Source organism: Hyla sarda, chromosome 1 (assembly GCF_029499605.1).
Source record: "Hyla sarda isolate aHylSar1 chromosome 1, aHylSar1.hap1, whole genome shotgun sequence".
Classification (NCBI taxonomy): Eukaryota; Metazoa; Chordata; class Amphibia; order Anura; family Hylidae; genus Hyla; species Hyla sarda.
Genome location: NC_079189.1, coordinates 363,436,562 through 363,458,200, shown reverse-complemented (window position 1 = coordinate 363,458,200; position 21,639 = coordinate 363,436,562). Strand labels below are relative to the sequence as shown.

At 41.2% G+C, this 21,639-nt stretch overlaps 1 protein-coding gene across 1 annotated transcript in view; it reads right to left on the bottom strand.

The window, feature by feature from the left end:
* PGM5 (phosphoglucomutase 5) overlaps positions 1 to 21,639 on the bottom strand; it is a 189,970-nt gene that overhangs the window by 42,911 nt on the left and 125,420 nt on the right. Inside the window, exons 8-9 of the mRNA XM_056523045.1 lie at positions 19,015 to 19,150; positions 3,276 to 3,459 (exon numbers count right to left, since the gene is read on the bottom strand). Coding sequence (XP_056379020.1) covers positions 3,276 to 3,459; positions 19,015 to 19,150 — 320 coding nt within the window. The remainder of the gene's footprint in view (positions 1 to 3,275; positions 3,460 to 19,014; positions 19,151 to 21,639) is intronic.

Below are 21,639 nucleotides of genomic sequence, written 5' to 3'. Positions count from 1 at the left end.
AGGATTAAGATTTTTTTAATAGAAGTAATTTACAAATCTGTTTCACTTTCTGGAGCCAGTTGATATGTATAAATAAAAGTTTTTTTCCTGGATAACCCCTTTAATCTTCTTGACCGCTTTTCTGGTGACCGAAATAAATTTGTTGTATTCAGGGAGAGTTGTAAGCTGTACTTTCACCTGAGACCACAGTCTACTAGCACAGAGGTTCAGAGAGTAGGACTTATAATGTCTTTGTTGCAAGCAGATCCCGAGGAGTGGGCATTTTCTTTACCTTCCTCAGCTCCTAAATTAAGTTCTGTGGATGCTTTCTTTTCTGCTTTGGGCCGTCTTTATGAGGAACCTGACCGCGCAGCCTTTGCAGAATCACAGCTGGTTAATCTTAAGCAGGGATGGAAAATGGCTGAGGAGTACTGTGCTTATTTTCGGAAAAGGTGTACTGCGTCTGGTTGGAATGATACAGCCCTTAGGTGTCAGTTCAGACTTGGTTTATCTGATGCTATTAAGGATGGTCTTGTAAGTTATCCATCACCTGATTCATTAGAACAAGCCATGACTTTAGCAGTATGACTTGACAGACGTATGAGGGAAAGAAGTCGAGAACTGACCCTTTCTTCTGTTCCTCTCTCTCCTTCCTCCATGTTTCCTTCTTTTTCTACCTCTCATGTCTCTTCTGGGGAACCCATGCAGATAGGGTAGTTATCCCCTCGGCAGAGAAAATCCATTCAGAGGAAAAACAACATTTCTTTTGTGGAGAGAAGGGACATTTGATCCAGAATTGTGCCAAACATCAGCAGCAGGGAAACGCCAGCACCTAAATGACAATCGGGGAGGTAATTTGGACGCACAGGTATCTACGAAATCGTCTTCTAAAATCTTGATACCCGTTCAAATATGTTTTCAAACAAGAAAAATATTTGGTAAATCCTTCGTTGATTCTGGTTCTGCTGCTAATTTTGTTGATCAGAATTTTATTAAGTCTTTGAATTTACCCTTGAAACTGTTGGAGAGCCCGATTCCCATTGCTGGAGTGGATTATACATCCTTGTCAGGGGGTTGTGTCAGTTCTTCCACTCCAGAGGTGGGATTACAGGTGGGTTCTCTGCATTTTGAAAAAAATAAATTTTATGTTCTGGAAAATTTGTTGGTAAATGTGATTTTGGGATTACCTTGGTTAAGGAAACATAATCCTGTTTTTGATTGGTCGTCTGGGGAACTCATCAAGTGGGGGGCTGATTGTATTAATGCATTACTATATCTGTTGCAACTCTCGGTGTGGTCCAAAGTAATCTACCAGAATTTATTTCTGATTTTTGTGATGTTTTTTTCTGAAGAGGCCTCCTCTGCTTTGCCCCCACACTGAGATTATGGCAATGCTATTGAACTTGTGCCTGATGCAAAGAATCCTAAAGGAGCGAATTTATAATTTATCTGGTCCTGAAAGAGAAGCTATGAAGGATTATATTCAGTCAAGTTTACAAAAGGGTCATATTCGTCCATCCGTTTCTCCCATGGGAGCAGGGTTCTTCTTTGTAGCAAAGAAGGACGGAAAGCTTAGGCCTTGTATTGATTATCGGGGGCTGAATAAGATCACAGTTTATTGTTTTGACTATGACGCCCCTCACGTATACAGGAAGGGACTGTCTTCGTGGTTACGGACCTGTCATTTAGGGCCGGTACGTAAGTAGGCAGGGATAGGGGAGCGGGCGAGATTAGTGTGCACTCCTTCCCAGCCCATACGTGACACCTGGTTCTACTGGGTGGCTTTTCAAGAGATGCCTGAATACCGCACCCTGATGTGTGACTAACCCTCCATTCTTTGGCTGTTGGGACCCCCCCCCCCCCCTTCCCCTATTTGGAGTCTTATCTGTTGCTGTTCCTTCCTAGTCGATGTGCCTGTTGTGAGTTGTTCTTGTCTCCCTACCCCTTTCCTCTCCCACTCTTTCTGTTTCCTTCTCCCCTTCTCTCCTTCTTTCTTTGTTCCTCGATTTCCACCTGATCTGCCAATGACAAATGCACAATGTTCTTTTATTGACAGTATTGTGATATGCTTATGTTTGAAAATTTTCAAAATAAAGAATTATTAATTATTAATGCTTTTGGGAACTTTAAATGCAGCAGAATTTTTTGCACCCTTTGTGCCTCCACGCAATCTTGTCTCTGAACTCTAGATGCAGTTCTTTCCTCCTCAATCATATGCATAGACAGTGGTGGGTCTTTCCAAATAATGCCCAATCCACAGGTGATAGAAACATCAAACATAAGATTAGAAAGATAAGTTGGAGGCCCCAGTGATAGATTTGAAGTGTTTTAGCAAAGGGTCTGCATACTTATTGCCATGTGAAATTGTAGGCTATCTTATTTAATAAATGTTTAATCACATCCTGTTACCACATTCTCATTAAGGGGTATTAAGTGCATATTAATAGTGGAAAACTTTATTTTAAATTTTTTTTTTTCATTTTAGAAACAAGGCCACAACATAAAAATAATGTAAAAAGGGTGAAATGATCTGTAGACTTTCTGCATGCACTGTTCACGGTTTCATTGAATCAATGTGAGACAGGTCATTATAAGCAACCAATTAGTTATTATAAGCCAGAAAGTAGTTCTAAAGAAACTTACTCTAGGCACACATAGGGAATGTAAGTCGTTGACATAGTCCTTTGCAAAGAAAAAAACATACTTTGTTGCTGTATGTTAAAGTAAGTTGGAAACTACAGGATATGTTTAATACTGACATGACCTTAAGGACAACTAAAGTATTTATATCCCTACCCACACGCAGACAGGCGCTGCACAAAGGAGATGTGACAGCTGATATATTCCTAAAAGGATGGAAGGCTTGAAGAGCACAGCTGAGAATACATCATGAGCAGACACCTTAAAGACATGTTAGACTCTTAAAATGTGGGCTTGACTGGCATGCGGAAACCATTTACTGCTGTAAGATCCTAAATATGCTGTATGAACTGCCTAAGATATCACTCGCCAAGCACCAGCAAGCACTGTACAGAACAAGCAAGGGTTATTTCTCCTGAATCTCCCAAAAGTTGTTTCAAGGCAGATACATCATTCAGGGTTCAGATCCCAATTCAGATTTGGAAGTACCCTGATTGCCTCACAATAGGCCATAATAATTTTGTACAGGAGCAGGGACTCCTATCAAAGGTTGGAGTCCCTGTTCCTGCAAAGTAAATTGAGTGCCTGGACTGCACCCGGCCCAGCAAAAGTAGTGAGTGGAAGCAGCGTTGCATACATTGTGTTCATGGTCCTACCTGTTTCTTTGTCACAGTTCCATCTACAGGGTCCACATATTCAAAACTATCTGTTTTCTCTACACTGTACATGTGGCTTCCAACTGCAAACTGCTGAGTAGTAAATGCCTTTTCAGTTATTGTAGACTCCAGATCCTTCATTATGAAGAAAGCAGTCCTGGGTTCAAGGCCATCATAGTCAAATCTATAAGAGAAAATCGTAAAGTCAAGATGCAAGTAAAGACAAAAGACACACATACTAATTCCACAACACTTATTAATACTTATTGTCAGTTTGTAACTCCTACTCTAGTATGCCGTAGGCTCTTTTCACATGTATCTTTTGATATCCTTGGTTTTAGACCAAAAAAAGTTAATGAATACAAAATCATAATCATCCTAGTGAGTAAAAACACTCAATGGGACAACATATGGAAAAAGCTATAAAATATAGAATGTGATTTGAAGCATAACATTTAATAACATTTTTCTGATCAGTTCTCTCTACCTTCTGCAACATTTCATAAACAGCGCATGTTGCAGACTTCCATAGTTCATAAATGCTCTTGTTCCCACAGTTGTCATTGTTACATGAAACTAACAAAGAACATCACCGGGGAACATATGTGAAGTTCGATTCGCCCCCTATACTTTAACATTGCAGTAAACTTTGACCCTGTGAGTCAGAGTCAGCAGACACATTACAGCCAATCAGCAGCAGTCCCTCCCTTCCAGACCCTCCTACCTCTTGCACGGATGCCATTTTACCCTCATTCAGCATGCTGCAGGCTTAGGAAGTGGAGGGTCAGGGAAGCTGCTCCTGCTGTATAGGGAAAGCGATAGCTAGGTTGCTGCTAGGTGGTGTATTCAGGGTCCACTTTACTCCTAAAGCACTAGTCTAACATCTGCTTTAAGGACAGCACCCAAAAAAGTCCTTTTTAGGGCTCAAATATCAGTCCATGTGTCTTGCAACAGCTGGAGGCACCCTGGTTGGGAGGGAACCGCTGGTTAAAAGGGGTACTCCAGTGTAAAACTTAAGTTCCTTCAAGCAACTAACTACAGTATTAAAAGGGCTATAAGTTCAGTTCGTGTGTCTTTCAACAGCTGGAGGCACCCTGGTTGGGAGGGGACCGCTGGTTAAAAGGGGTACTCCGGTGTAAAACGTAATTTCCTTCAAGCAACTAACTACAGCATTAAAAGGGCCATAAGTTCAGTCCGTGTGTCTTGCAACTGCTGGAGGCACCCAGGTTGGGGACCTCTGCTTAAAAGGGGAACTCCGCTTGCAACCTTTTTTGCTCATTGTCACACTAGTGCAAATCACATTTGGTGTGACAGTTGTTCAAATAAAAAATAAAAAATACCTTTTTTGGCTGTGAAATACCGTAAAACCAGTGCTGTCTAAAGGGGGGCTCTAACTATGTGCTGCCTAATATGGGGGAATCTATGTGCTGCCTAAAGGGGGGGATCTAAATATGTGCTGCCTAAAGGGGGCTCTATGTGCTGACTAAAGGAGGCTCTATCTATGTGCTGCCAAATATGGGGGAATCTATGTGCTGCCTAAAGGGGGGCTCTAACTATGTGCTTCCTAACATGGGGGAATCTATGTGCTGCCTAAAGGGGGATCTAACTATGTGAGCCTAAAGGGGGATCTAACTATGTGCTGCCTAAAGGGGGCTCTATGTGCTGCCTAAAGGGAGGCTCTACCTATGTGCTGCCTAAAGGGGGTCTCTAACTATGTGCTGCCTAATATGGGGGAATCTATGTGCTGCCTAAAGGGGGGATCTAACTATGTGATGCCTAAAGAGGGGCTCTATGTACTGCCTAAAGGGGGCTAAAGCACGTTATTCCAAAGAATTTAGGAATAATAGGTGATTTATGCCCTTTATGGATTAAAACCAGACTTTGCATCAACTATGTAATTTTCCATGGGAGTTTTGCCATGGATCCCACTCCGGCACACCACAGTCCAGGTATTAGTCCCCTTGGAACAACTTTTAAATCACTATTGTGGCCAGAAAGAGTCCCTGTGGGTTTTAAAATTCGCCTGCCCATTGAAGTCAATGGCGGTTCGCCCGGTTCCCCGGTTCGCAAACATTTTCGAAAGTTTGCGTTCGCCGTTCGCGAACCGAAAATGTTATGTTCGCGACATCACTAAAAATAATACATGCAGGCAGCCTCCTCTGTATACAACAAGCCCAAATGGGTACATGATGGGATGGTACGACAAATTATGAGAGTGTTTGTAACCTAGAACCTAGACCTGTGGTCAGTCCAAAAAAAATGTCCCCCATTCCCAAGATAGGGGTTTTACTATTGTCTAGTTACGAAAGTTCAACTATTCAGTGAAGATTACAGATAGCCTACCATATAGTAAAACCCCTATATCTTGGGAACATTGTGCCACAACAAAATTATGGCATCTAAAGCTTTAAAAAGATATTAAAAACACTAAGTTTTTGGTCTAACCACAAGTCCTCTTAATAAGATCGACATATTTTAAGCAGTATGTTTCCCCTGTTCCTCATACTGAGACTGTGCAGAAATATGTCCGGCTTAGACTTTCTCATTATTTACATGATTAACTGCCAGATCATATTTTTATGCCACCATAAAGCCCTTAATACCCGTAATAGTATCAATTAGTTATACATGTGCCTCACTGAGGGGGACTGAAGGGGGCACATTTTTTTCCGATAAGTAGATTAGTCACAGTTCTACAAATAGTATTCAGATCATAGAATTACCAAAGGTATGCTAGAATTTCTGTCTGTGTTCATAACTGGAGATACAAACTGATCTTGCCGTTCTTGCTTATTTGAAGATTTACAAAGAACCTTATGTAGGTACTACATACTGTATGATATGGAGAACATTTTAGTGCTCACAACTGTATAATGGGTCCGCAACTCAGATCACAGGCACCCCTACCAGTGGGCACCAACAATTATTCCTCTTTGGGTCTGACATAACATGACTGTCTGTAGAACAGCACAAGTAATACAGTTTATCAACAGCTATATATGCTATGTGACTGAAGAAAAATGGGGACTTTACTGGTTGTGGCACATGTTTAACCCCTTCATGACCCAGCCCATTTTCACCTTCAGGACCTGGGCATTTTTTGAAAATCTGACCACTGTCACTTTAAACATTAATAACTCTGGGATGCTTTTACTTATCATTCTGATTCCGAGATTGTTTTTTCGTGACATATTCTATTTTATGTTATTGGTAAAATTTTACTGATATTTGCATCCTTTCTTGGTAAAAAATCTAAAAATTTCATGAAAATTTTGAAAATGTTGCATTTTTCTAACTTTGAAAGTCTCTGCTTGAAAGGAAAATGGATATTCCAAATAAATTACATATTGATTCACATATACAATATGTCTACTTTGTGTTTGCATAAAAAATTGACAAGTTTTTACTTTTGGAAGACACCAGAGGGCTTCAAAGTTCAGCAGCAATTTTCCAATTTTTCTCAAGATTTTCAAAATCGTAATTTTTCAGGGCCCAGTTCAAGTTGGAAGTGGATTTTAAGGGTCTTCATATTAGAAATACCCCATAAATGACCCCATTATAAAAACTGCACCCCCAAAGTATTCAAAATGACATTCAGTAAGTGTTTTAACCCTTTAGGTGTTTCACAGGAATAGCAGCAAAGTGAAAGAGAAAATTCTAAATCTTCATTTTTTACACTCGCATGTTCTTGTAGACCCAATTTTTGAATTTTTACAAGGGGTAAAAGGAGAGTAATCACCATAAAATTTGTAACCCAATTTCTCTCAAGTAAGGAAATACCTCATATGTGTATGTAAAGTGTTCGGCGGGCGCAGTAGAGGGCTCAGAAGGGAAGGAGCGACAATGGGATTTTGGAGAGTGAGTTTTTCTGAAAGGGTTTTTGGGGGGCATGTCACATTTAGGAAGCCCCTATGGTGCCAGAACAGTGGACCCCCCACATGTGACCCCATTTTGGAAACTATACCCCTCATGGAATTTAATAAGGGGTGCAGTGAGCATTTACACCCCACTGGCGTTTAACAGATATTTGAAACAGTGGACTGCGCAAATGAAAAATTTTATTTTTCATTTTCACAGACCACTGTTCAAAAAATCTGTCATACACCAGTGGGGTGTAAATGCTCACTGCACCACTTATTAAATTCCATGAGGGGTGTAGTTTCCAAAATGGGGTCAAATATGGATATTTATTGTTTTGCGTTTGTCAGAACTGCTGTAACAATCAGCCACCCCTGTGCAAATCGCCTCAAATGTACATGGTGCACTCTCCCTTCTGGGCCTTGTTGTGCGCCCCCAGAGCACTTTGCGCCCACATATGGGGTATCTCCGTACTCAGGAGAAATTGCATTACAAATTTAGAGGGTCTTTTTTTTCCCTTTTACCTCTTGTGAAAATGAAAAGTATAGGGCAACACCAGCATGTCAGTGTAAAAAATTTATTTTTTTACACTAACATGCTGGTGTAGACCCCAACTTCACCTTTTATAAGGGGTTAAAGAAGAAAAAAGCCCCCGAAAATTTGTAAGGCAATTTCTCCCGAGTATGGCGATACCCCATATGTGTCCCAAAACTGTTGCCCTGAAATACGACAGGGCTCCAAAGTGAGAGAGCGCCATGCGCATTTGAGGCCTGAATTAGGGATTTGCATAGGGGTGGACATAGGGGTATTCTATGCCAATGATTCCCAAACAGGGTGCCTCCAGCTGTTACAAAACTCCCAGCATGCCTGGACAGTCAATGGCTGTCCGGCAATACTGGGAGTTATTATTTTGCAACAGCTGGAGGCTCCGTTTTGGAAACAGTAGCGTACCAGACGTTTTTCATTTTTTTTGGGGAGGGGGGCTGTGTAGGGGTATGTGTATATGTAGTGTTTTTTACTTTTTATTTTAGGTTAGTGTTAGTGTAGTGTAGTGTTTTAAGGGTACAGTCACATGGGCAGAGGTTCACAGCAAGTTTGCCGCTGGGAGTTTGAGCTGCAGCGCAAAATTTGCGCCATCTCAAACTTGCAGCACTCACTGTAAACCTCCGCCCATGTGAGTGTACCCTGTACATTCACATTGGGGGGAGGGGGCAAACATCCAGCTGTTGCAAACTCCGAGCATGCCCTTTGGCTGTCCGTGGATGCTGGGAGTTGTAGTTTTGCAACAGCTGGAGGCACACTGGTTTGGAAACACTAATTTAAGTAATAAACTTTCAAGTGTTTTGCAACCAAACTTAGTGTTTCCAAACCAGTGTGCCTCAAGCTGTTGCAAAACTACAACTCCCAGCATGCATGGTCTGTCAGTGCATGCTGGGAGTTATAGTTTTGCAACAATTGCAACAGCTGGAGGCACTGAGGTAGGAAACGGACAATGTTTCCTAACTAGTGTGCCTCCAGTTGTTGCAAAACTACAACTCCCAGCATGCCCAGACTGCCCAGGCATGCTGGAAGTTATAGTTCGGCAATATCTGAAGGATCAGATGTTGCCGAACTACAACTTCCAGCATGCTTGGGCAGTCTGGGCATGCTGGGAGTTGTAGTTTTGCAACATCTGGAGGTCCACAGTTTGGAGACCACTATATAATGGTCTCCAATCTGTGCTCTTCCAGATGTTAGAGAACTACAACTCCCAGACTGAGCATGCTGGGAGTTGTAGTTTTGCAAAATCTGGAAGATCACAGATTGGAGACCATTATACAGTGGTCTCCAAACTGTGGACCTCCAGATGTTGCAAAACTACAACTCCCAGCATGCCCAGAAAGCCAAAGGCTGTCTGGGCATGCTGGGAGTTGCCGTTTTGAAACTCCCAGAGGCAGCAGTGAGATCGCTTTACGGCGATCTCACTGCTGCCAATGAAGATGCCGCACTGCTGCCGGAAACTCACCTCCGGGACGCACCACCCCCGGGACCGCCTGGAGGACGTCGCTCGCGCCGGGACCGCTCGGGACACCGCATGGACGGGTAAGTGACGCCGGGGGACGGGTCAGGGACACTTAGCAGTGCGCTGCTAAGTATTCTGATAGCGTAACGCTGCTATCAGCTAGTCAGATTTGACCAGCTGATAGCAGCGATCGCTGGGGGGGGGGGGGGGGGATGAAACCCCCCGTGGTCGCATGGTAAGATGGCTGGCTATCAGTGATACCATCTTACCGGGCGCTGCGGGATGCCGCGAATAGCGGCAAAAATGTTCATGACGTACCTGTATGTCATGGGTCGGGAACACCTTGCCACCCATGACGTACAGGTATGTCATAGGTCGGGAAGGGGTTAATGAGCGGTTCCGTTTGACTATGTAAAAATAGGGGTGTTCTCAGAGACAGTTGGGTTTTTTTGCCCATTGTTTGTATTATATCTGCAAAAAAAATAAAAAACATAAAATCTATTGATTTAAAGGTTAAAACAAAAAGATAAAATAATAGGGGAGGTTCTATTTCTTTTGTCCAACCCCGGTATATTTGTACCTTTCTTTGCGCTGTACATAAAACTACAATAAGCTGGTTCCCTGTGTATTATAAAAAATAGACTAATTTATAAAGAAATTTAAAACTTCTGAAAAAGAATCAAGAAAACAAGATTTCTCATGATGTATTGTAAGCCTGCATCAAGTAAATTTTAGACGTAGTATATGTTTCAACCAGATTGTTAAAGTGTAACTGTCATTTAAAGGGGTACTTCGGTGGAAAACAATTCAAATCAACTCAATTTTAAATCAACTAATGCCAGAAAGTTAAACAGAATTGTAAATTACTTCTATTAAAAAATGTTAATCCTTCAAGTACTTATCAGCTGCTGTATGATCCAGAGGAAGTTGAGTTGTTTTTTTCTGTCTGACCACAGTGCTCTCTGCTGATACCTCTGTCTGTGTTAGGAACTGTCCAGACCAGGAGAGGTTTGCTATGGGAATTTGCTTGTACTCTGGACAGTTTCTGATACGGACAGAGATGTCAACAGAGAGCACTGTGGTCAGACACAAAAGAACTATACAACTTACTGATAAGTACTGGAAGAATTAAGATTTTTTAATAGAAGTAATTTACAAATCTGAAACCAAAAGGGAGAAGTGGAGCCAGCACTTGGGTAAAAAATCTATTTATAGAAACATGGTTAAAAATTCATACAGGAGGCAGGAAAAATGAGCACCAGGACAAAAAATTTGTCAATGCAGAACAGTGAGGAGACACCTCATAGAGCCAACACGTTTCAAGTCAATGGACCTTTAGTCATGGCAGACATGTTACATCTTAAAGCACATATTTATACTGAAAAACACAGGATCAGCCCTCCCAAAAAGGGATTTGGTGTCCCAGTACAGGAGTGGCACCCCTGTACCATTGCTGCCCAGTTAGGCGGACTCTATTCAGTGACTCCTGGGTACCCCCCCCCCCCTTTTGTCTGTGTTCCCTAAGTATTTAACTACCACCTGTGTTATCTATTGTAATGTATATAACATGTCATGTACCTTTTACATGTTGTTACAAAGTCTTGTAACCAAGGAAGGTACCAGTAACCATGTGACATATAGAGTGACATCTCCAGAGGACATTTGGGACATCTCCAGAGTCTCCCCCATATAAACCCTGGGAGGAGCTAGTTCAGTCTCTTGTCTCTTGAGTGCTGAGTGCAGTGAAGTCCAGAGAGAGTGTCTAGTGACCTGAGGAGGCCTAAAGCCTACCACGAAGCCACGCATTCACAAGTTCACTACCCCATAGGTGAATGTAAAAACCTGGTAAGCTACAAATGGGGTGAAGTCTTTCAGTCTCAGTCAGGTCAGTCAAGATTAATCTCTGTCAAGTCAGTGTGGTCCTGCATCAAATTATCCAAGTCCACTACAAGTCCTAGCGAGTCCTAAGGTCTCTGAAGTCACTGGTCACCTCCGTGGGCCTAGCTAAACAGTTAAGACTGTTACACCAGTCTACCTCAGTAAATCTGCCATTGTTCTTTAACTTGCAGTCAGAGTCATTATTTGTCCCATGTCTAGCCCAGGATCCAGCAGTATACCTTCAGGTGGTGAAGAGGTTAAACCATGCCCTGGCATCTTGAACACAAGGGGTTAATGCCATCTGCCCCTAGGGTAATAACATCTGCCCTCATCACACCTTCACCGCAACTTTTGGCATCACGAACAGGATACGGGTGTGCGCCTTTATGCAAAAAGTACCCCCCCAGTCTGAACTGTGTCCAGTATTGCAGAGAAAAACGCACGAATGTGTGACAAAGATTGTAAAATCTGTGTATTGCGAGGCGCTTGTGAAATAATCTTGTGCGCCTGTGAAATGGCGCTTGCCATTGTGAACCGTAAAAGATTTGTGCCGACCATGTGTAAAATACGGTCCCAAGTTATGCTGCGTAACTAAGTGCTGGCAGTACCTGAAAGGGTTAAATATGTTCTGGAGAACCGTGCGAAAATGTCCCGCGCTGGTCAGCATCTCGGGTGTGAGTGTGGAAGTCATGTTGTTGTGACGACTCCTAAGTGGAACTTGAAAGGTCCGCCCCTTGTTGCTGGGGTAGCGGAAGTCAGCGCTCCACTGCTGACGTACTTCCACCCAGCGTCCATTTTCCCAAAGTCCTGTATAAAAGAAACAGCGCCGCTTGACCACTTCAGTTTGCCGGAAGTCTGTGGAGTGAGCAACATGGCTGCGCAAGCAAACATGAGGTCGGAGAGTCCCATGATAACAATATATTATCCAGTGAATAACTAAAACTCCCAGCATGCCCTTCGGCTGTCCGGGAATGCTGGGAGTTGTAGTTTTGCAACAACTGGATGCACACTGGTTGGGAAACACTGTCTGTTTCCTAACTCAGTATTTCTGCACCAGTGTGCCTCCAGCTGTTGCAAAACTACAACTCCCAGCATGCACTGACAGACCATGCATTTTGGGAGTTGTAGTTTTGCAACAGCTGGAGGTACACTGGTGCAGAAACACTGCAGTAGTCTGTTGCCTAACTCAGTGTTTCCCAACCAGCGTGCCTCCAGCTGTTGCATAACTAGAACTACCAGCAATGCACGGTTTGTCGGTGCATGCTGGGAGCTGTAGTTTTGGAGCAGCTAGAGGTTTGCCCCCCCCCCCCCATGTGAATATCACACGGGCGGGGTTTCACAGCGAGTCTCCCGCTTTAACCCCTTAACGACCAAGGACGTATATTTACGTCCTTGGCCGGCTCCCGCGATATAACGTGGGGTCACGCGTCTGATGCCGGGACCCGGGGCTAATAGTGTGCGGCAGCGATCGCGGTGCCGCGCGCTATTAACCCTTTAGACGCGGCGTTCAAAGTTGAACGCCGCGTCTAAACCGAAAGTGAAAGCTGGGACACGAGCGGAGGTCCTCTTACCTGCCTCTGGCATGTCCCCTCGGTGTCCCTTCGCCGATAACCCTGATCACTGCAAAGCTATGGCTTTGCAGTGAACAGGGTATAAGATCAGTGTGTGCAGTGTTATAGGTCCCTATGGGAGCTATAACACTGCAAAAAAAAAGTGTAAAAAAAAAAGTTAATAAATGTGATTTAACCCTTTCCTTAATAAAAGTTCAAAACACCATGTAAATAAAAATAAATATAAACATATGTGGTATCGCCGCGTGCGTAAATGTCCAAACTATAAAAAGATATAATTAATTAAACTGCACGGTTAACGGGGTATGCGCAAAAAAATTCAAAATTCCAAAATAACGTATTTTTGGTCGCTTCTTATATCATGACAAAATTAATAAAAAGCCATCAAAAAGGCTGACCAATACAAAAATGGTACCGCTAAAAACTTCAGATCACGGCGCAAAAAATGTGCCCTCATACCGCCCCATATGTGGAAAAATAAAAAAGTTATAGGGGTCAGAAGATGACAATTTTAAACGCATAAATTTTTCTGCATGTAGTTAGGATTTTTTACAGAAGTACAACAAAATCAAACCTATATAAGTAGGGTATCATTTTAATCATATGGACCTACAGAATAAAGATAAGGTGTCATTTTTACCAAAAAATTTACAGCGTAGAAACAGAAGGCCCCAAAAGATACAAAATGGCGTTTTTTCTTCAATTTTGTCGCACAATGATTTTTTTTCCGTTTCGACGTAGATTTTTGGGTAATATGACTAATGTCACTGCAAAGTAGAATTGGTGATGCAAAAAATAAGCCATCATATGGATTTTTAGGTGCAAAATTGAAAGGGTTATGATTTTTAAAAGGTTAGGAGGAAAAAACGAAAGTGTCAAAACGGAAAAACCCGTGGTCCTTAAGGGGTTAAGTTTGAGCTGTGGCAAATTTTCCGCTGCAGCTCAAACTCCCAGCGGAATTAATTTTTCACTTGCACAGCCCATTATTCCAAAGATCTGTCAAGCGCCAGTGGTGTGTAAATGCTCACTGCACCTCTTATTACATTCCGTGAGGGGTGCAGCTTACAAAATGGGGTCACATGTGGGAGGGTCCACTGTTTTGGTAGCACGGGGGCTTTGTGAATGCACATGGCCTTCAATTCCAACCAAAATCTCTCTCCAAAAGCCCAATGGCACTCCTTCTCTTCTGAGGCCTGTAATGTGCCCGCAGAGCACTTTACGTCAACACATGGGGTATTTCCATACTAAGAAGAAATAAATTTGGGGGAGGGGGCTTTTTCTCCTATTACCCCTTGTAAAAATGAAACATTTGGGGGTAACACCAGCATTTTAGGGGGGAAAAACTAAAATTTTTCATTTATTTCATATCCAACTTTGGTGAAAGTTCTGGCAAAAGAATAGTGTGCCATGTGGCTATTTTTGATGTTCGGCACCATGGGGCTTCCTAAATGAGACATGCCCCCCAAAAACCATTTCAGCAAAATCTGCTTTCCAAAAATCCATTGTCACTTCTTATGAGCCCTCTAGTGCACCCACAAAGCACTTTACATCCACATATGAGATAATTCCTTACAGAGAGAAATGGGGTTACAAATTTTGGGGGACATTTTTATCTATTATCTCTTGTGAAAATGAAACATTTGGGGTACTATCTGCAATTTAGTGAAAAAAATCGAATTTTTCATTTTCACGTCCCACTTTAACGAAAGTTTGTCAATCACCTGTGGGGTGTTAAGGCTCACTGTACTCCTTGTTACGTTCTTGAGGGGTGTAGTTTCCCAAATAGTGTGCCATGTGGGGTTTTCTTGCTGTTCTGGCACTATGGGGGATTCCTAAATACCACATGCCCCCCATAAACCATTTTAGCAAAATTCGCTCTCCAAAAGCCCAATGTCGCTCCTACCCTTCTGAGCCCTCTCGTGCACCCATAGAGCACTTTACATTAACATATGAGATAATTCCTTACTCAAGAGAAATGGGGTTGCAAATTTTGGAGGACATTTCACCTCTCACCCCTTGTGAAAATGAAAAATTTGGGGTAACATCTGCATTTATGTGAAAAAATAGAAATTTTTCATTTTCACGTCCCGCTTTAACGAAAGTTCGTCAATCACCTGTGGGGTGTTAAGGCTCACTTTACCCCTTGTTACATTTCTCGAGGGGTGTAGTTTCCCAAATAGTATGCCATGTGGGTGCTTTTTGCTGTTCTGACTCCATGGGAGCTTACTAAAGGTGACATGCCCTCTAAAAACCATTTCAGCAAAATTCGCTCTCCAAAATCCCATTTTTGCTCTTTCCCTTCTGGGCCCTTTAACCCCTTAATGACGGAGGACGTATATTTACGTCCTCCGCCGGCTCCCGCGATATGCCGCGGGGTCATGCGGTGTCCCCGCGTCATATTGGGTCGGTCCCGGCGGCTATCAACGGCCGGGACCCTCGGCTAATGCAGGACATCACCGATCGCGGTGATGCCCTGCATTAACCCTTCAGACGCGGCGATCAAAGCTGACCGCCGCATCTGAAGTGAAAGTATTCCGGCTGCTCAGTCAGGCTGTTCGGGACAGCCACAGTGAAATCGCGGCGTCCGGAACAGCTTACAGGACACCGGGAGGGCCCTTACCTGCCTCCTCGGTGTCCGATCGGCGAATGACTGCTCGGTGCCTGAGATCCAGGCAGGAGCAGTCAAGCACCGATAACACTGATCACAGGCGTGTTAATACACGCCAGTGATCTGTATAGAAGATCAGTGTGTGCAGTGTTATAGGTCCCTATGGGAAATATAACACTGCAAAAAAAAAGTTACAAAAAAGTGTTAATAAAGATCATTTAACCCCTTCCCTAATAAAAGTTTGAATCACCCCCCCTTTTCCCATATAAAAAATAAAACAGTGTAAATAAAAATAAACATATGTGGTATCGTCACTTGCATAAATGTCCAAACTATAAAAATATATCATTAATTAAACCGCACGGTCAATGACGTACATGTAAAAAAATTCCAAAGTCCAAAATAGTGTATTTTTGGTCACTTTTTATACCATTAAAAAATGAATAAAAAGTGATCAAAAAGTCCGATCAAAACAAAAATGATACAGATAAAAACTTCAGATCACGACGCAAAAAATGAACCCTCATATCGCCCTGTACGTGGAAAAATAAAAAAGTTATAGGGGTCAGAAGATGACATTTTTAAACGTATACATTTTCCTGGATGTACCGTAGTTATGATTTTTTCCAGAAGTACGACAAAATGAAACCTATATAAGTAGGGTATCATTTTAACCGTATGGACCTACAGAACAATGATAAGGTGTTATTTTTACCGAAATATGCACTGCGTAGAAACAGAAGCCCCCAAAATTTACAAAATGGCATTTTTTCTTAAATTTTGTCGCACAATGATTTTTTTTCCGTTTCGCCGTGGATTTTTGGGTAAAATTACTAATGTCACTGCAAAGTAGAATTGGTGACGCAAAAAATAAGCCATAATATGGATTTTTAGGTGGAAAATTGAAAGGGTTATGATTTTTAAAAGGTAAGGTGGAAAAAACGAAAATGCAAAAACTGAAAAATCCTGCGTCTTTAAGGGGTTAAGGCACCCACAGAGCACTTTATATCCACATATTAGGTATTTCCTTACTTGAGAGAAATTTGTTTACACATTTTGTGGGGCTTTTTCTCCATTTACCCCTTGTAAAAATAAAACATATGGGTCTACAAGAACATATTAGTGTAAAAATTGAAGATTTAGAATTTTCGCCTCCATTTCTCCAAGGGTTAACAAACTTTCTGAATGTCTTTTTCAATTCTTTGAGGGGTGCAGTTTAATGGGGTAATTTATGGGGGATTTCTTAAAGAAAGGTCCCTCAAATCCACTTCAAAATTAACTGGCCCCTGAAAAATTCTGATTTTAAATTTTTTGTGAAAATTTGGAAAATTGCTGCTATACTTTGAAGTCCTCTAATGGGTTCAAAAAGTAATAACACGTCAACTTAATGATGAAAACATAAAGTAGACATATTGTATATGTAAATCAATATACAATTTATTAATTATGTGTATTTTCCTTAAAAGCAGAAAGTTTCAAAGTTAAAAAAATGCTAAATTTTCTACATTTTCATGAAATTTTTTAATTTTTCACCAAGAAATGATGCAAGTATTGACAAAAATTTACTACTAACATAAAGTAGAATATGTCACGATAGAACAATCTCGGAATCAAATTCATAAGTTAAAGAATCCCAGAGTTATTACTGCTTAAAGTGACAGTGGTCAGATTTGCATAAAACGGCTGCGTCCTTGAGGTCAAAATGGGCTGCGTCCTTAAGGGGTTAATGTCTTTTGTACCCATGGCAATTGTATAGGAGGTATCCTGGCTCTGTCAGGAGAAGCATATCCACTTACTTCACTGCCAGAGACAGTTACCAGCCAGGTATAGAGAGTAAAAGTATTTTTGTATAAAAGTTGTCAGTAAATACTATACTAATGTCTAGTCAGTATAGAATACATAATTCTAAATTCTTTTCATGTACAGATAGTCAGTGATGTACATAGCATCTTATATATCTAAATAGTCAAATGAAATATAACTAGTTAGTACTATAGCTAACCAGTCTATACATTCAGTCCATAACAGTCATTTAATGTCTAAATATTTTCCTGTCCATCGTGTACAGGGTGCTCTTGTGGCCAGAGAGTTCTCCTGGAGGTGTAAGTAAAATGTACAGTGACAGAGCTACTGTGTATATAGGTAACATTCTAATGTGTTGTCAAAATAAAAAAATAATTAAATAAATTGTGTATTTACTTGTATAATGTTATGGGGAGAAGTAGCTATAGCTGAGGATGTAAGGACATTCATTGCAATGGCACATGCACTCTGCCCCAGTTCGTCAGTTCATCAGCCCTGTGAAGGACATTGATTCAAATGCCCCAGGAACTGTTTCTATTGTTGTTATCAGGCCTAAGTGGCCACATATTTGTCTTCATATTTGTTTTGGACGGCTGTTGTTAAGAGGGGGAGTTTGTGGTGGCCCAGTACAGGAGTTACACCCCTGTACCATACCTCAGTAAAGCTGCCGTTGTTCCGTAACTTGGTGTTGAAGTAATTATTTGCCCTGTGCTTAGCCCAGGATCCAGCGGTATACCTTCGGGTGGTGAAGAGGTTAAACCACGCCCTGGCATCACGAACACAAGGGGTTAATGCCATCTGCCCCTAGGGTAATAACATCTGCCCTCATCACACCCTCACCACAGGGATGTATGCCATGGCTCTATGAGGTGTCTACTCGCTGTTCTGCATTGACCAATTTTTGTCCTGGTGCTCATTTTACCTGCTTCCTGTATGGATTTGTTACTATGTTTCAGTAAATGGCTCCACTTCTCCCTTTTGGTTTCTGCTCTGAATCAGAGGCTTGCCATGCATGGTTGAAAACAGGTGAGCTGAAAACTGTTGCTTTTTTCTAATTTACAAATCTGTTCAACTTTCTGGCACCAGATGAATTGAAAAAAAAATTGTTTTTCACCGGAGTACCCCTTTAAAAAACTTTTGACATGTTACAGAGACCCCCACCCATCAGTAGAATGAGTGAGGATAAGTGAGCCATTGTCTAAAGGGCTGAGACACAAACTGATGAGAGCCAAGGAGTAAAGTGTACTGCTGCACACTTCTCCCTACCCATTCTTATGATTGGTGGGGGTTTCAGCACTGATAGCCCAACCAATAAAAACTTTTTACATTTCTCTGTGACATGCCTATAGTTCTTTTTAAAGGACATGTTTACTTTAATTAAGCTTGGTGAGATAAATGTCAGGGCTACACAGACTTTTTGTAGCTCTACAACACAATAGAGCTACAGTTGAAGTCCAAAGTCATACACTTACTTACATGCAGCCTTGTGGACTAAAGCTGTCACTCAAAGTTTGAATTTCAGAGTCTAGGAAACCTGGACTGATACGTATTTTGTTCAGGGTCTCAGGCAGAGGTCAGGTAAATGTGCTTGGATTTGTCACTGGGCTACAAAAAGCCTGAAAGGCGTGCCGACTGGGTCAGAGAGGCAAGGAAGTCACATAAACCTTGTATTGGAAATCTGACCATTTGGATGCTGCACTATTTGAGACTGTGCATAGGTGAGGAAATCCTGTGGGGTTTAGTTACACCCCAGATGGTAAGTTATTTTTATTTTTATTTTTTTATTGCATGCGTTCTATGCTGAAAAGTGCTTATACAACTTCACTTTCATTGTTTATTATGGACTAAAAAAGAAAAGGTCTGATCTTTTAAAAACCCATGAAGTGTCATTGCTAACTATGCCCCACATACACAGATCCTAGAAGTATTTCATCACAAAGAGAAAAGGGGCATTTTGAGATGTGTCGATATGTCCACTACATTGTTTTTATTCATTTTTGTAAAGATAATAGAGGTTACCTGCAATAATAGTGGCGTCCAAACCTTGTCCAGTGATCTTGCACAATCTCTTCTACACCCTGCTTACGTGCAGCCATTATTGAAAGCCAGACTAAAACAGCCCAAAGCCCATCCTTTTCTCTGAGATGATCGGAACCTAAAAGGGAAAAAAAAGTAGTGTACTAAATGTTATTATTTCCACTATTCTATAGCAATTTCTGTCAATAAACAGGAAGTGGAAACATTGTCTATATCCCCTGGTAAGTGTTATATGGATATTTAAAAGGAGTAAAATCTTGTCTATATCTATTTTTTGGATTGTAAGAGAGCTTCTCCAGAAAACGTTTTTGCATGCGCTATTGTATTTCCATTTGACTTGTAAATTTTCTTGCTTGTTACCCTTACCTTAAAAAGTACTGTAGGTATTAAAACTTACGTTAAAGTGCATGGGCTCCTTATCTTTACAAACGCTAGATCTTTTCGATAAAAGCCCCAAATGCTCTTCTGAGCACTGATGCCCTGCTCACAGACACCCACTATTTCAATGTTTTCATAATTTTAATTTGTAAATGTTTTGTAACTGTACAAAGGGTCTTAAAATTGTCAGTGTTCATTTCTACTGCTCCATTGCAGACTTATGTGTCCTTATGGTTACTGACTATGAACGAGTATTTTCTATGTTGCACATGCAAGAAACCACAGCAAACACCAACAGATTTATTTATAATTAATGAAGGACTTTTGTGTTTGTTTGTTTTAATGGGTTCTTGTCCAGGGTCTCAAATTATTTTTTGTGGATCCTTGTCCTGTGTGGATCATTTGTCAGGTCATGCTGGGAGCTGGACTTTTACAGAATCACAATGCACATAAACACAAGGAAAGAACTCAGAACACGATTTTACAGCAGTCACGCTGGGAAGATGGCAGATTGTCAGATCCTAAATTGATGACTCCCATGGAAGATGTGCAAGTAACATGGTCAAATCATTTCAAACCCAAACATTTCTGGAATGCAAAGACACAACTGTATGAGATGAGCAGACTGAGAGATGAAATCACAACTGCTCCCAGGCTCCTCTCTCAGCTCTAAAGTTGGCACCAGGCATCACAAATAGCACATCTCGGACATTCTCCATACACTTCTACAGAAATGGAAGAGTTCTGAAAACACGAACTCAGCTCCAAGACATGCTGCCAAAAAACGTTCTGGGAAACTCTGTATAAGATCGTTTCAAGACTGTCTGGCCTTTTATAGCAGAAGAATTGCTTTAATTTACAGGCCAAAGCAAAAATGTACTATAAAAAAGTTCTATGGCTTGTTTCATTGGCATGCAGTTGAATCACACTAACATTTGAACTACAGATATTTATTCTTATGACTATTCTGTTACTGTTTTTTTTTTTTTTTTATAACTAAATTATTCTTTTCTAGATAGGATGAGGGTTAAAAGTGTGAACATAGGAATGATAATAATTATGTAAAAGAACAGGTAGCTCAACAAGTGAATATGTATCCCAATGAGTCCTAGTAGTAAGAAAGGTTGTGAAAAAACGTATGCCCTCTAGCTGGTTTAAATTGTAAATATATTTATGTGGATGCCGTGCATAGTATGTGGCTGAAACTTTGAAGATACAATGAAAATAATAATAATAATAATAATAATAATAAAATAGTAACCTACTAAAACAATTTTTGAAAATATTGTTCACAGAATCCAATAAGTATCAATATATTATTTCATTATATAAACGGCTTGTACTATATTATATTTATATATATTTGAGCTTTATTTAAACTGTAATTTTTATAAAGGATTTTAGTACAGTACAGAAATATCAAAGCGAGAAGAAACACATGAGCCAGGGTCACATATACCTGGCAGAATAAACATTTGAAATGCAACATGCTGTAAGTTACGAACAGGTCAAAACCTCAGGAACCATTAGATATAACAAGACTCCATGCATGGTCAATTAGGCCTAATAACGTAGTCCCAGAATACAGAACAAGGGAACAGTGTTCTCAGCTAACAACGCAAGCTCAACATACAAGACCTGGATATTAACATTGTGGAGGCAACAGAAAACTGAAAGATTATACAAGACACAAGAAGGTGATAAGGAAGGGTCAGGGTCAGTGTCTATTAAAGAAGCAGTCCCACGGATCCCATACTTCCAAAAATGCTACCACTGAGTTATTCAGGGAGGCCGTCAATGATTCCAAGGATCACATCTCTTGTATGTGGGCCAGGAGGTCATGCTGTGACAGAGGAGCAGATCGTTTCCAAAATTTCGCTATCGGGGTCTTAGCTTAGCTGCCAGAAGAATATGTGAGAGAAGCTTAGTCCATTCTTTACCCAAGGAGGAGGGCGACAGGTGAGGGAGATAGACTAAGGGGTCTAGTTTGACAGGGGTTGCAAAGACATAAGTAAGCATGCTCAAAAACTCTGGCCATAAACCAGTGATTAAGGGGCAGCACCAGAACATATGGTAAGTGGACCCCCCCTCCACCACCAGCATCATGTTGGGAGGAGATGACAGGATTAAGTTTGTGGAGTAGCTTAGGAGTGTGATACCAGCCCATCAATAAATTATGTTGGTTTTTCTTATAACAGGTACATTTTGATGCCATAGAGGCCTGCTCTT